Genomic DNA, 13,083 nt, shown 5'->3' on the forward strand with positions numbered 1-13,083 from the left:
AGTGTTATAGTGGTGTACCAGCTGATCTCAGGCTGTAAGCCAGCTGAATTTATTGAAGCACTGTGCTCCTAGAATAGCTATCCAGACCAAGGAAGGTGATGGAGTAAAAACTGCAACTAAACTCTGCCCCTCCCAAAAACTTTCTTGAATTCCCATATTACTGTGACATATTAATGGCTGCCTGTTTCACGAACAGAAGTTTTCCATGTTAGAATTTTTAAACTGGAATTTATTGCAAAAGATGCTTCCAGGGCATTAGGAACTGTGATTTGGCATTTCATTGCATTGCTGTACAGTGTCTTCTGGCATAAGGCCATGCTCTTGTTACCACCCATAGGAAGTTTCTTTTGTCTCAAACTGTGAAGAGGGTCTGCATGCTTCTTCTGAGCTTGGTTGTTTGTTACTGCACCTCACTCTTCTCCTTTTTCCAGTTACAGTGCCTTTTAGAGTACTTCACCACACTTAGTTCTGAACAGGTTTTTATTCTGGATTGTATCCTGATGTGCCAACAAAGCCAGAATAAATGCAGTGTGGATATTGCTGCACCCAATGACAGTAGTGTTGCAAATGCTAGACAATTAGTGCAAGGGATAAGATGGAAGAACTTTAGAAGAATATTGCAGCTTGAGAAAGCATGCTTAGCAATATTGATAGTTCTTCTTAAATACTGTTTCTCTAAACTGTATTTCCTTTTTTTTTCAACAGAAGGATCAAAACCCAGCAGAATGCAAGCAGCAGTGAAGCAGTGTGTCTGTGGCCTTGAGGATTACCTGCACTGTAATAGCCTAAACACAACTATTAGTTACTTACAGCCTTATGTTTTGTATCTTGGTAGAATTAAGTAACCAATTTGTTAAAAAAAGAAATCGAACACTTAAGAACCAGTTTAAAATGTAGGTTCAATCTACCTAGCATTTTAACAGTATAATTTTCTGCCAATATGTAGAATGCAGTAAATGCCCTAAAGCATGAATGTTAATTCATTGCTACATAGTTTGGTTCTTGTGAAGTCTTTGTCATGTAGCTATTAGACTGCAGCTGTGAAGATGATCAGAACTGTTAACTGAGACCAATATTTGTTTAGAGAAAACTCTCTCCTGAAGAACCAACCAAAGTATTTTTTCAGCCCAGTAGTCTGAATGGGTTTAAGTCTGCTTGCACTAGCTGTGCCTTCATTACTTTGTTATAGAAATGGCAGTGACTTGTACTAACGGAGATGATGATGCATTTTGAATTTGACTACTTGAGAAGACTAGTATAACTTGTTTTAATTTCCTGAAGAGATCACATTCATAACTGTCAGCTTGTTTATGCTATGGGTTTTGTATTTCATGTGACATAGTGATCTACAAAAGAAACCTAGTCATCATATTAGGGTTATTGTTTACCACAGGGGTGTGAATAAAACCTTGTATTTTAAGAAGCTAGTCTTGTTTTATTACTTGTGTATCTGCATGTGTAAACTGGTAATGCATATCTTACATGCTGCAGTTCATGTTTTATTAGAAAAAAAAGCTGTTAATTACTGAAAAGTAAATTATATAGCATTTGAAAAACAAACACAATAGTTTGGCAAGTTTGATCCATACTTTGCACTTGCAGTGTGATACTTGTGAATCTGAGCTCAGTGTTTCAGTGATTGGTCCACACTGCCATTTTAGAGAAGACAAGTTCTTAGAAGTGGGGCTAGATCTGATAAAGGACTTCGGTGCTGCTGTGCCTGACCCTAAGGCATTGCCTATTAGTATGAAATCTGGAGCGAAGTGCCTTGGATTTTCAGTCTGTGTAGATGGAGCTAGGTGGTCCTGAGCAAAGCATGCCCTGCAGTCAAAGGGAGTGCTGGCAACACATGGCTGTATTCTAGTTTGTCCTCGCTGTATCAAACATCTATGAGGAAACCAACCCAAAGAAATTCTGCTTTCTTCACCTAATGTTCTGTTCACTGTGCTTGTGTTTGCACGTTCTGGTTCATACTTTGTCCATATTGGATATTTTTGTCAGTTGAAACACATGGGCTAGAAGATCTTTCTCGTCTCATTCTTACCTTGCCTGTAGCCTAGCAGTGGAGGTGCTTGGTGAGATGTGTACTTAAACATACTGAGCTGAAAGAGGCTATGAACTGATGTATTCTGAATTTTGCTGGTAAATAGCATGCTAGTATAGTCCATGCTGTCTTGTCCTTCACACAACTAAATATATATTCTAATCTTCTAAGCAAGTAGATAGCTTTTTCAGGGATGGAATAGTCCTTGTAGTGTTGGAAATTGATCTATTTCTGCAGTAGCTACTGTTTTTTGTGCCACTTACACACTTAGCCATAAAGGTTTTAAAAAAGCAGGACAAGGAGGAGGCAATGACCACATGAGGATAGGGCTGATGGAAGAGTTTCTGTAGCATGTCTCTTCGCTGGAGGGTAAGTAATACAGAGTGAAGCTTATCCCAAGTGCCGTTCTAAATCCTCAGCCCCCCTCAAGAAGATGTGGGTCTAGTGTCCTCTGACTAAAATGTTTCAGTTTTTTATTGATTTTTCTTTTTAATTCCTTGAAGGCCTAAATACCACACTGCTTCATTTCAGAATCCCTGTCAAGCTTCTCCTCTCCAGGTATCTGTGGATTTGGGAGAAGGAGCTCATTATCTATAGCTGTATGTAAAGCAGGACCATTGAAGCTGTGATCTTAGGTGGTTTTTAGGTAACAGATTATAGCATAGAAAAAGCAGTTATGAAAGGTTAACAAATGCTCTCAGTAGCTATGTGTTAAAGTAGATATGGTTGTGTTTTTTGTGCTATCAGAATATGCTTATGCTTATCCTTTATCCTTGACCCTGCCAGGTGTTGGGGTTTCACATGATCTCTTCTCTAAACATCTCCCAAGATTAGGTTTCAGCTTGAGCACATGTAGAGACCAAACTGTGATGGTATGTTCTGAGCTTGAGAAGTCATTAGGATGGGGCTTTGGAGTTCATACATCTGGATATGGGAAGTCTCTGAAGTCCTTACTTAGATCTAGCCCATTTTTGCTAACAGCATCTGGTAACTGTATTTTTAAAAGAAAATGAACTGTTAAAAGTAAGTTTCAAAATTCAGTACTTAACAAATTTGGCTTGCTTTTTTGATTACTTTCTCATTTAACACCTTCATAACATGCAATGGGATACAATATTTGAAAAGGGGAGTTGTTAGATGCACACCTGCAGCCTGCAAGATCCAGGGTCATGAATACATCCTATTGACAGATTTTGGTAAGCTTCTCTCCAGATTGACATGCTAGTTCTAAATCAGCAGTTCTTGTGCTCTCCAGACTGCAGCAAAAAGAAGAATATAAATGAGGTGCCAGTTCTTATGGCATTGGTTAAATTAAAACTGTTCTGGTGCTTACTGTAGTTTTGTTATTAATGACACTCTTGTTTAGCAGTTCTGAAAGGCAGTATGTAGCAGGAACATTAAACTTTCAACATTGATTGGAGTGTCGTGACTCATTCTTTTCACTTTTCATTTATACCAGGTGTAGAGAATCTCCTCCTTTAATATTTGAGGAGGGTAATTTACCTTGTTAACAGGCTCTGACTGGGAAAATGTGTCACTGAAATAGGAACTGCTGTCTTTGGCAGCAGTTGCAGAAATGCACCATAATTTAACAGCTGTGTAAATAGTGTCTTCTGTCCAGTTTTATTTGCTGTATGAAAGGGAGAATTATTTGGGGGGGGAAAGTGGGAGGTGGGTGAGGAAAGAGGAGAGAATTAAGTGAGACTTTGGATGACAGGGAAGGGGTTTTTGGGGCTTATGCTTGATGGAGATGGAGGCTTCTTTGCAATTCTTTCATAATTGCACTTTGCAATCTAGATTAGATTAGAACTGAGGAGTTTGCCTGTCTGAAACAACTTTGTTCATGTTAAAAAAAGTAAAAAAATACAGCATCCTGAAATAAAGGAGCCCAGATTTAAGCTTAGCATTCCAAAGTTTTAATTTTTGGAGTTAGAAGTGTTAGAAGTTTACTTTTTGGTGCAGTTACAAGTGTTACCTTGGATTATTTGAACACTGGGCATAGCAACACTGCTTACTATGCTTCTGCTTACACTGCTTACTGCTTACTCTCCTAGCTTCATAAGCTTGGATGCTCTTCTGGGTTATTGAGATTGATGTTCCTGAAACTAATAGCTGATACTGTAATTTTGCAATGTTTTGCTTTTTAAGTGGAAAAAGCCAGCAGAATATAGAAAACTGGAGAAAATTAATGTGTTCACCTTCAAGCTGATACTCAAAACTTTCCCTGTGTTTCAGGGCCCATTGTTAACCTGATGTGGAAATTGATAGGAAACGTATATGCAGATGAATGATTAACTCTTCTGCTAAAGGTTTCCTATTTCTAAAGGTGTCTATGCAGCAGTTGTTTACCAAATGCCTTCTTTTGGGCAGAGGATTGTGCTGTGACACTCTCAGCAGCTTAAGGAAGCAAAATACGACACCCTTCAGTACAAAAGGGACAGCCTGATAATGAAAGCATGAATAGCCTTGATGGTCTGCTAGGTTGGGTCCAGAGCCACATGGATGTTGGAGTAGGTAGACTCAGCTTTACAGCGCTTCCTCTTTTTTTCTGTACAGATTTGGTCTTCTCCAATCCAAGATTTTTACAGGTCAGAGAAGTTGCAACCACATCTCCATTTTCATTTCTTAATAGTTGCTCAGTAACCTGTTTGAGGTTCCCCACAACATCAAGAGGATGTTGAAAGAATTTACTTTTAATTGGTAATGCTTGCCTAAATTGAGCATAAATTATCTACTGAAAATAATACAGTCTTCTATACACTAACAAGAAGAGGTAGAAATTTGTCTATGTGGCATTTGTCTCATTGCTCTTAAAAATCCCCTTGTCAGACCTTTGCTCAGGCCTGGTAGTGTTTCACATGTGCTCCGCATCTCAGCTTTTGTAGGAAAGTCAGTCAGAGTGAGTAAAGCAGACAAGATAGGGTACACCAGGCACAGATAAGCTGTTTATTCCATATTTTTCTGTGCCTGTGTACACCAGGGACAGGCACACAAGGTTTGAGAGGCTACGGCAGAAGGGCTCTTGTGTTCACAGGTGTCTGGCTAAAGCCTGTGAATTGTCAACACAAGTTGGCTCTGCAGCTGCAGGAGGGGCTGAGTCCTGAACTTCCTCTTATGAGCTTTGCTTCTGTGTGCTCGAGTGTTGGCAAGTAATTGCTCAAATTTACATTTGCCCTGTAGTGGAGAAACTGTTCTGAACTCATAGCATATTTTACTGCACTGGTCAGATTTGAGAACCTTAAAAGCTCGTTTACAGCCTAGTTTGTCTCTACAATATGTGAGCTTAAGTTGGAGTATTTTTGGAAAACCACTGCCTTGGAAGTGCTGCAAAGGACTTTGAAAAAGCCAGGCTGGAGAAGCTGCTATGCCAGTAGCTGGTGAATTGCCTACAGTTTATTTATTTGGTACTTCCAGGGGTTTTAGGGAATGCTAAGGCCTGGCACAGTGTGGTTGTTAGTTATGGTAAATGTTTCATTTATGCTTCATTTACTGAGGGGTATATACAGGTATCTGTGAGATGGAGTTGCTGACAGGAAAGGTCTACACCCAAGGTCACATTTTCAGACTGTAGTGTTATAGGTTTGACAGTAGGAGGCATCTTCACATCAGCTATTTCTGGAATAGCTGCAGAACCTGCCTAGTATTTACTGAAACTTCAATAATGGTAGCGGATGTGAAGCATTTTATATAAATGCAATGGTTTAAATATGTATTTCAAGAGAAGTAATGTAAAATCTCAGTGTGATATTGTAGTGTGCCTAGCTGTTGAATGTGGTTTCTCAAAATAGTAATGCAAGAAACATTTGCAGAAGTTCAGTTGTGACTTGCATCTAGGAAAACAAAGTTTGTTATTCTTTACTGGCAAATTCTGCACAATATTTTATTTTATCATGGAACTGTCAGTATTTCATCTGCACTAGTCTTGTAGCTTTTGATTGATCTGGATTTTTTGGTCAAACATAGTGTGTTTTAAATGGCTGTTAATATTTGTTGGCTTATAGAGTACAAATTTAAATGGATGTTTTGTGTGTTTGCTTCTGAACACATGCTTAGGTGAATTTCACCAGGAATAAAGAATGCTGTGAGTCTGTATATTAGAGTATGTCCATCAGTGTTTGGAGTTGGGTTCAAAATCTGACATTCAGTGCTTTGTCATGGAAAGGTGAAATAGAATGAATTGTCTCTTTCTCCTGTATGTTTGAAAATATTGGCCTTCCACACTAGTCTCCATTTTTTCATATGATTAATTGCAGTTTACTGTCAGTTACTGAGAACGAGAAAAAGCTCACCTTAAATTATACAGATGGAGGTTGTGTGTTCATGTCCTTAGTGTTACAGTGCAGTGTTGTGGGGTGGGGGCAGAGTTTTTTGAGTGCTGTTACAGTGTAACATGGCACTCTCAAATCAAATGTGGGTTTCCTCACTACTGGTTAGTGCATTTACCTGGAATCAAATGGCTGCTCGCTTGCAGCAGTGGAGCAGCAACCAAAACTGAACAGGTGAATTGTTAGAAATTGGTCTTCTGTAGGTTTAGCCTAGTGTCCTATGCCTTACATAAACTCAGTATTTTATTAAGCTGCTCTATATAGGTGAATGCATTTTAACCAGTTTGCTTTAGTAGGAGAGTTTCAAGATAGTGTGTCACATGAGCAGAGACCTCATCAGGAGCAAATAAGCTCAAACTGTTTTTGAGATACCTTGTATTTAGACACAGATATTTGTGCAAGGAATTTAGGTTCAAATGGCTGTGAACTGCTGGTGGAGGCAATTGGTGAATGGTATTCAGATCTTTTGAAAATTAGCATTTGCCTCTGTTAAAATAGGCATAAAATGGTTGTGAGAATGAACTGTATCTTACAGTCTATCCATTCAGCTCTAAGGAGAAGGGACTATTCTTTATATAAATGGATGGTTTAGGATATTGATTTCCTTTTCTGCCTAATTTATGGCTAGTCAAGTTGCCTTTGTTCCTGAGTGTTTTCCAGTTACCTTGAAAATGGTAAACCAGCTAAATTTTAATTGCTTTTATTGCCTTAAACTGTTTACCCCTCAGCAATTTATCAAAATTACCTTTGAACTTCAAGAGGAAAAGATTATAAGAGGAAACCCTTTTAAAAATGTTATCAGAGATAAACTCCATTGATGCTATCATCATTATTGATTTTTTTTTCTCTAATCTGTTAGAACACAGCACATGCTGCAGCATGATCTGCTTCCTAGCTGACAAGATTGATGTGAGGAGAGTTTTTTTTATGGCCATGATAAATGTATGTTTAAAAACAGTGCTCTCAGACATAGTATGAAACTTCTAGCACTCAGTTTACATTGGCTTTGTCAGCCAAATTCAGCTGTGTGGGATTTTGATTTACATCTAATACATCAGAGGATTAAGAATGAAATAGTTTCATATTAACCTTAGGTCACTTTACTTTTTTACTCATTTATTCAAAAGCTAACCTCGGGGGATAATCCAAACAATAAGCAAATGTGTGGCAAAAAAGCAGAGTGATAAAAAGCTCTTAGCTGCTTGCCAGTTTGATTTTGTTTGGTTGGTTTATTTTTTCCCCAAGTCTGTTTTTGCAATTTCCATGCATTGAGGTCCTGCTGTTTCCTTAGGGCAGTGGTACAGATGCCTTTCTTTAGACATTATTCAAACTGCTGCAGAAGGTAAAGATTTATTTTATATGTACAGTTGAAGCTGCTTCTCCCCAGGCCAGCGTAGGAATCAAGCTCTTCTATCGGTTATTGCTTTCTTTTGTTTAATGGGGCGATGATGGCTTAAATATCAGGGTTCCGCTGGAAACTGGCAGTCTTTTACTGGGCTTGAATCGAAAACATGCAGAAGAGGACCCTTTACTGCTCTTGCCCAAGGAGGCAGGATGAGGAACTACATTTCAACTAAATAGTGCGGGAACACCCCGAGGAAGGCAAAGGAGCGCTTTGGGGCATTTGCCGTGTCCTGGTAATCTCCGTGTATCATTCTAGCGCTGGTTAATACAGCGGGGATCCCCTTCCCTCCGCAGCCGTGCGGTGCCGTAGCCCCGGGCGGGGAGCCGGGCCGGGCTCGCTGCCGGGGAGCGCAGTCCCCGCCCCGTCCCGCCCCGCCGCTCGCACCGCGCTGGGCTTCCCCGCGGCCGGCGGGCGGGAGGAGCCGCTCTTTCCGCTGGGTGTCACTCTGGGGTGGGAGAGGCGCATTCAAAAGCGGGAGGGGAGGGAAAAGCCCGCCGACAACCCCGGCCGCCCGCACCGGCAGCGCCCGCCGCTCGCCACGCCGCGGCACGGGCGGCAGCCGCTCCGCTTCCTGCGGGCCGGGGCGCTCCCGGCCCTCCGCCTCGGAGCCGGCGCCCGGCGGAGAGTGCTCGGCTGGTGCCGCCTGCACCCCGAGCCCAGCCCCTGCGGGCGGAGGCCGTCGAACCCTTCCAGAAGGATGCTGGAGAGCGGCTGTAAGGCGGTGAAGGAGGGCATGCTGGAGAAGAGGAGCGACGGGCTGCTGCAGCTCTGGAAGAAGAAGCGCTGTATCCTCACCGAGGAGGGGCTGCTCCTCATCCCCCCCAAGCACCCCCCGCCGCCGCAGCAGCAGCAGCAGCCGGCCGAGCCGGCGGCCAAGATCAAGGAGCTTCACTTCTCCAACATGAAGACGGTGGACTGTGTGGAGCGGAAGGGCAAGTACGTGTACTTCACGGTGGTGATGGCCGAGGGGAAGGAGATCGACTTTCGGTGCGCGCAGGAGCAGGGCTGGAACGCGGCGATCACGCTGCAGATGGTGCAGTACAAGAACCGCCAGGCCATCCTGGCCGTGCGCTCCACCCGGCAGAAGCAGCAGCACCTGGCGGCGCCCCACGGGTCGCGGCTCCGCGGCGCCTCCAACTCCGCCTAGCGCAGGTACGGACCCGGCTCCGCCGCTCCGGCTCCGCGGGGCTGCCCGCCCCGGCCGCCTCTTCGCCTGACGGGTGCCCTGTGTGCTCTCTTGTCGCTGCAGGTCACGGTCACGGAGCGCTGCCGAGAAGAGGGACCTGCCCCAGGGGCTCAGAAACTGGGCGGACGCCGGAGGTGCGGGTAGAGCGGAGAGAAGCGGCTCAAGAGCCCGAGCCTCAGCCTGCTGCTGCTGCTTTGCCGCCCTCGGTGCCGAGAAGCATTTCAAATCCATTATTTATGAACCTTGGAAAGGATCCTTTGGTGCGATGGGACTTCTAGGAGACATGATGTACTGTAACTTTATTTTAATGTATTTTATTTTATTTATTAGGGTTGTTTTCTTTTGGTTTTGTTTTCCTTTTTTTTTTTTTTTTTTAAGGCTTATTTGCAAGACATTTGTGAATGTAGGCAGTATCAAAAAGTAAAGAAAAAAAACAATATGCATGTAAGCTCCCTGAAAGAATGGAGAAGTTCTGGGTACTTTGACTGTGTGCAATTTGACAAAAAGTTATTCATCTTTTACCCAAAATACACTGTATTCCACCAGCATGGAAAATGTCATGTGTGTTTCAAAATTTGGCTGAAACCTGTACTGCATATGAAACCTATTTTCTCTAACGAGAACGACAATTATAGTCTGGGGCTTAATTGATTTTTTTTTTTATTAAACGTGGTGGAAGATGATAAAAAGTTATTCATGCTTGGCTATTCAAAAAAGCAATGTTGCTTGTCATTCTGGGATTGAAACCAACCTGTTTAGTGTATGAGCAGAAGGAATCTGACCAACTTCTTTTGTGCTACAGGAATCTGAGCTGGATTCCAGCTGTCTGTGTGGTGTGTTTGCTCCTAGGCTGGTGGGCCAGGACTGGGAAGTGTTCACGAATGTTTCTTAGCTTCCAAGTTCAGGGCTCCCTCTGCACGCTCAGTTTTCAGAGTGATCTGGATTCTCAACTCGTGTTGCATTTCATGGCAGTTTTTTAATGTCTTGCATTAAAGCAGTCTGTAGTTTATAATTTTATGTATGTTTTAGCGTGCAAATGGATTATTTTGGTCACAGTTTTTATAAGCTGAAAGTTGCTCTCTAGCTGAGATGAACTAGATTAATTTTGGTGTTTAGCACTGTCAGATGTTGAGAGAGGCGTGCCATCTTGCCTCTAAAAACGTTGATGAAGCCATGAAGTTGGAAAACAAAGGGCTAATTGCACAGCTGGTGTGTGTTTTTCTGCCTCTTAGAAGTCAGTGGGATTGGGCTGCCGATGCCGGTCGGAGCTCCTTGCCCAGTGCAGAGGAGGCAGTCGGGCAGGGCAGTGACATTTCCAGGACAGGGCCCTTGTGACCGTGGCTGCCTCACCTCGGGTGCTGCTGCCGCCCAGGTTCTCGGGTTTAAATGAAAGGGGGAGGCTGCAAGTGGGACAGAGCGATGTGGCCCATTATCTCTGCTCCAAGGTAAAATGTCAATGCCATGGAGATATTTATTTCAGTTAGTGTGGTGAGGAAAATGGCTTTTGGCCCCTTTACAATTTACATTAATATAAACAAAATCTTTTAAAGCTACACATCCAACGCTTTTTGTGTAAATGAGCAAGAGCCTTACATTCTTGGTGCAAGCTTGTTTCTGTCAGTGTTTAAAGCAAAAAGCTGATGTGATGCTCAAAGGGAGATGTTAGCATTCACTATGGTGTCCATCGGTCCCTTCCTCTGCACTCTAAGATTAAGTTCAGTCCTGTAAGGGAGTAAGTTGAGGTCTGTGCTAGCCCTTGTCTTTTGTTCCCTCCTCCAGGTGTCAGGGTCACAGATCTGGACAAGTGAAGCATGGTATGGTGCAGATCAAAGCCCTGACAATGCTCTGTAGATACTCCTGAGCGCTTCTTTTCAACCTGGCCCTCGCCAGGGCTGCGTGGTGAACTTGGGGTGGTGGATTACAGCTGTCCTAACTAACTAAGTCACTGTTTGGCCATTAATTGAAATTGAAGGTGCCCCTCATCTTCTAGGATTAGGTTCGCTGGCTTGGCAATCATAACACTCAATTTCCACTTCTCTGTACATCTGCCATTATCATTCTGCTAACGCTTGGATGTTAGAGCTGCAAGGGGATTCTCTAATGAGCTAGTCAGAGACTCACAAAATAGACTGTAATCTGGCTCCTCTCTTTACAGTGATTAACTACAGTTTACTGAGAAACTAATCCACCTTTTCAGGTATACAGGTGTATTGCTGATCTCACCTACTAAAATACATTTTAGCCTACTGAAGGATAAATGTAACTGATGAGAATTAATTCCTATTTGATCAGAGACACATGTATTTCTCTGAGAGAGGCAGTTATTCTTGTCCTCGGTGGATGCAAGCCTCTATATGCCACAAAAGTCTGTGGATGTAATCTAAAGCTGAAATTTTACTGTTCTTCTGGAAGTACTTGTACTTTGAAAGCTAAAGATGATCATTTTAGTGAGAAAATTACCATGAAGGTATGAGGAAACTATGTTAATTTCAAATTTGCTATTCTTTTTCACTGGTTAAAGTCAATACCCCGCTGTCATGTTTCTTGTTTCAAGCTGGTCTAAAGGAGGATCTGAAAACCTTTTGGACTGATGTAGTTCAACAAACTTTTGTTCCTTGTCATTGCCTGCTGTGTTGCCTGTTTGGAAACTTTGGTGTCAGCCAGCCTCCTAGTGTGAGAGGTGGTCACATCACAAAATCTACCTTGATACCTCCAGCCTGAGTGGGTGGGATGGGTGTAAGGATCAAACTTTTCCCTTGTGTCTCCAAACTGTCTCCTGGAAACTGAATGGGAACAAATTGGCTGGGGTTCCCTGGGGACAGTTGGACCATGTGGCTCATGCCCTGTCAGTGTAAATAAGGCTAAATTGTCTGATGGGGACAGTCTGACAGCTTTCTCACGCTCTGAATTCTATGGTGTGTGGGGATTTTAGGGCTTTGGGGTTTTGGTTTTTTTTTTTTTTTTGTTTGTTTGTTTTTTTTCTTTTGTTTGTTTTTTTTTTTTTTCTTTTCTTTGACTGATAGTAATTTTAGACCAAGAAATTGTTTGATGTTATAAGAGGTACTTCTGGGTTTTTTTTCATCTTGCCCCTCTATTACTACATAGTCTTCATTTGAACATCTGGATTTAATACTGTCTGTTACTGCATTGTAAGCAATGGCTATGAAAATAGGTTCAGCACAGCATGCTCCATCTTATTGGAGCTTTGCAGATAAATAAATTAAGTTGTCCTTCCTCTTCCAAAAAAAAGAAAAAACCCGGAAAGCAATCTGACAGCACATGGCTGAAGTAAAATTCATTACAGAATAAACAAAAATGCTGGTAAAACACACACAGGCAAATGCTTGATATAGATAGCAAAAGTGGGAACAGCATTCATAAAAAGGTTAAAATTACTTGTAATAAAAAAGAAAAAAAGTAATCAAGGGGTGGATTTAGCAAGAAAATCCAAGCTGTGGTGACCAAGACAATTTAGGAACTGGGGGAAAAGGAAGATCAAGTGGATGCTGTTTCTGTGACATCCTGAAGTAATTCCTCTTTTTTAAGGTTCATGGTATTCAGATGCCAGCTTCTGAATTATAGCTGCAGTGATGTACGAAATGTTTTCTAGCATATCCTCTTGTGAGCAGAAATACCAGTGTCGTCAAAAAAAATTTGTGTGTAAATATGACTCATAAATGATTTCTGAGAGATGCGATTTATTTTTCATATTTTTCAAGATACATTCCATTTCAAATAAAGAGGTATCTATTGAAAGAGCTCTCAATATGTTGGAAGAATGGTTGTTTGGTGGGCTATTTGTGATGATTAAAGCCTGGTATAAGCTTTTCCAATGTCTTAAGCTCCAATCTCCAATCTGGTATAAGCTTTTCCAATCTCTTAAGCTTAGTCTAAGAGCCTAAGAGGAACACTTTGAACCTGGGTAGGTACTCTCTGAAGACCCACTCAGATGCTCCAATTAATCTTTATATATATAGCACCATGATGAGATTCAGAGTCCTCAGTTTTGCTTCTTGCAGTGTGTGATGTGTGAGCACCCACACCAAGTGTAGCTGATTTCTGTAACACTCAGTGCCACAGTTCATGTACAGCAGGTCTTTGGGGCACAGAATTCAGGCTCATC

At 42.1% G+C, this 13,083-nt stretch overlaps 2 protein-coding genes across 5 annotated transcripts in view; both read left to right on the forward strand.

The window, feature by feature from the left end:
- Positions 1-3,459, forward strand: part of NAP1L1 (nucleosome assembly protein 1 like 1) — a 28,769-nt gene extending 25,310 nt beyond the window's left edge. For all 4 annotated transcript variants that reach the window (XM_063155017.1, XM_063155016.1, XM_063155019.1 and 1 more), the window contains one exon: positions 706-3,459. In XM_063155017.1, the coding sequence (XP_063011087.1) occupies positions 706-741 (36 nt within the window). In that variant the 3' untranslated portion in view covers positions 742-3,459. The remainder of the gene's footprint in view (positions 1-705) is intronic.
- A 4,879-nt stretch (positions 3,460-8,338) lies between these two features.
- Positions 8,339-12,726, forward strand: PHLDA1 (pleckstrin homology like domain family A member 1). Its single transcript, XM_063155020.1, has 2 exons — positions 8,339-8,926; positions 9,024-12,726. The coding sequence occupies exon 1, from the start codon at positions 8,472-8,474 to the stop codon at positions 8,919-8,921; it is 450 nt and encodes a 149-aa protein (XP_063011090.1). The 5' UTR covers positions 8,339-8,471; the 3' UTR covers positions 8,922-8,926; positions 9,024-12,726.
- Positions 12,727-13,083: the final 357 nt, after the last annotated feature.

This window comes from Melospiza melodia, chromosome 4 (assembly GCF_035770615.1).
Source record: "Melospiza melodia melodia isolate bMelMel2 chromosome 4, bMelMel2.pri, whole genome shotgun sequence".
NCBI lineage: Eukaryota > Metazoa > Chordata > Aves > Passeriformes > Passerellidae > Melospiza > Melospiza melodia.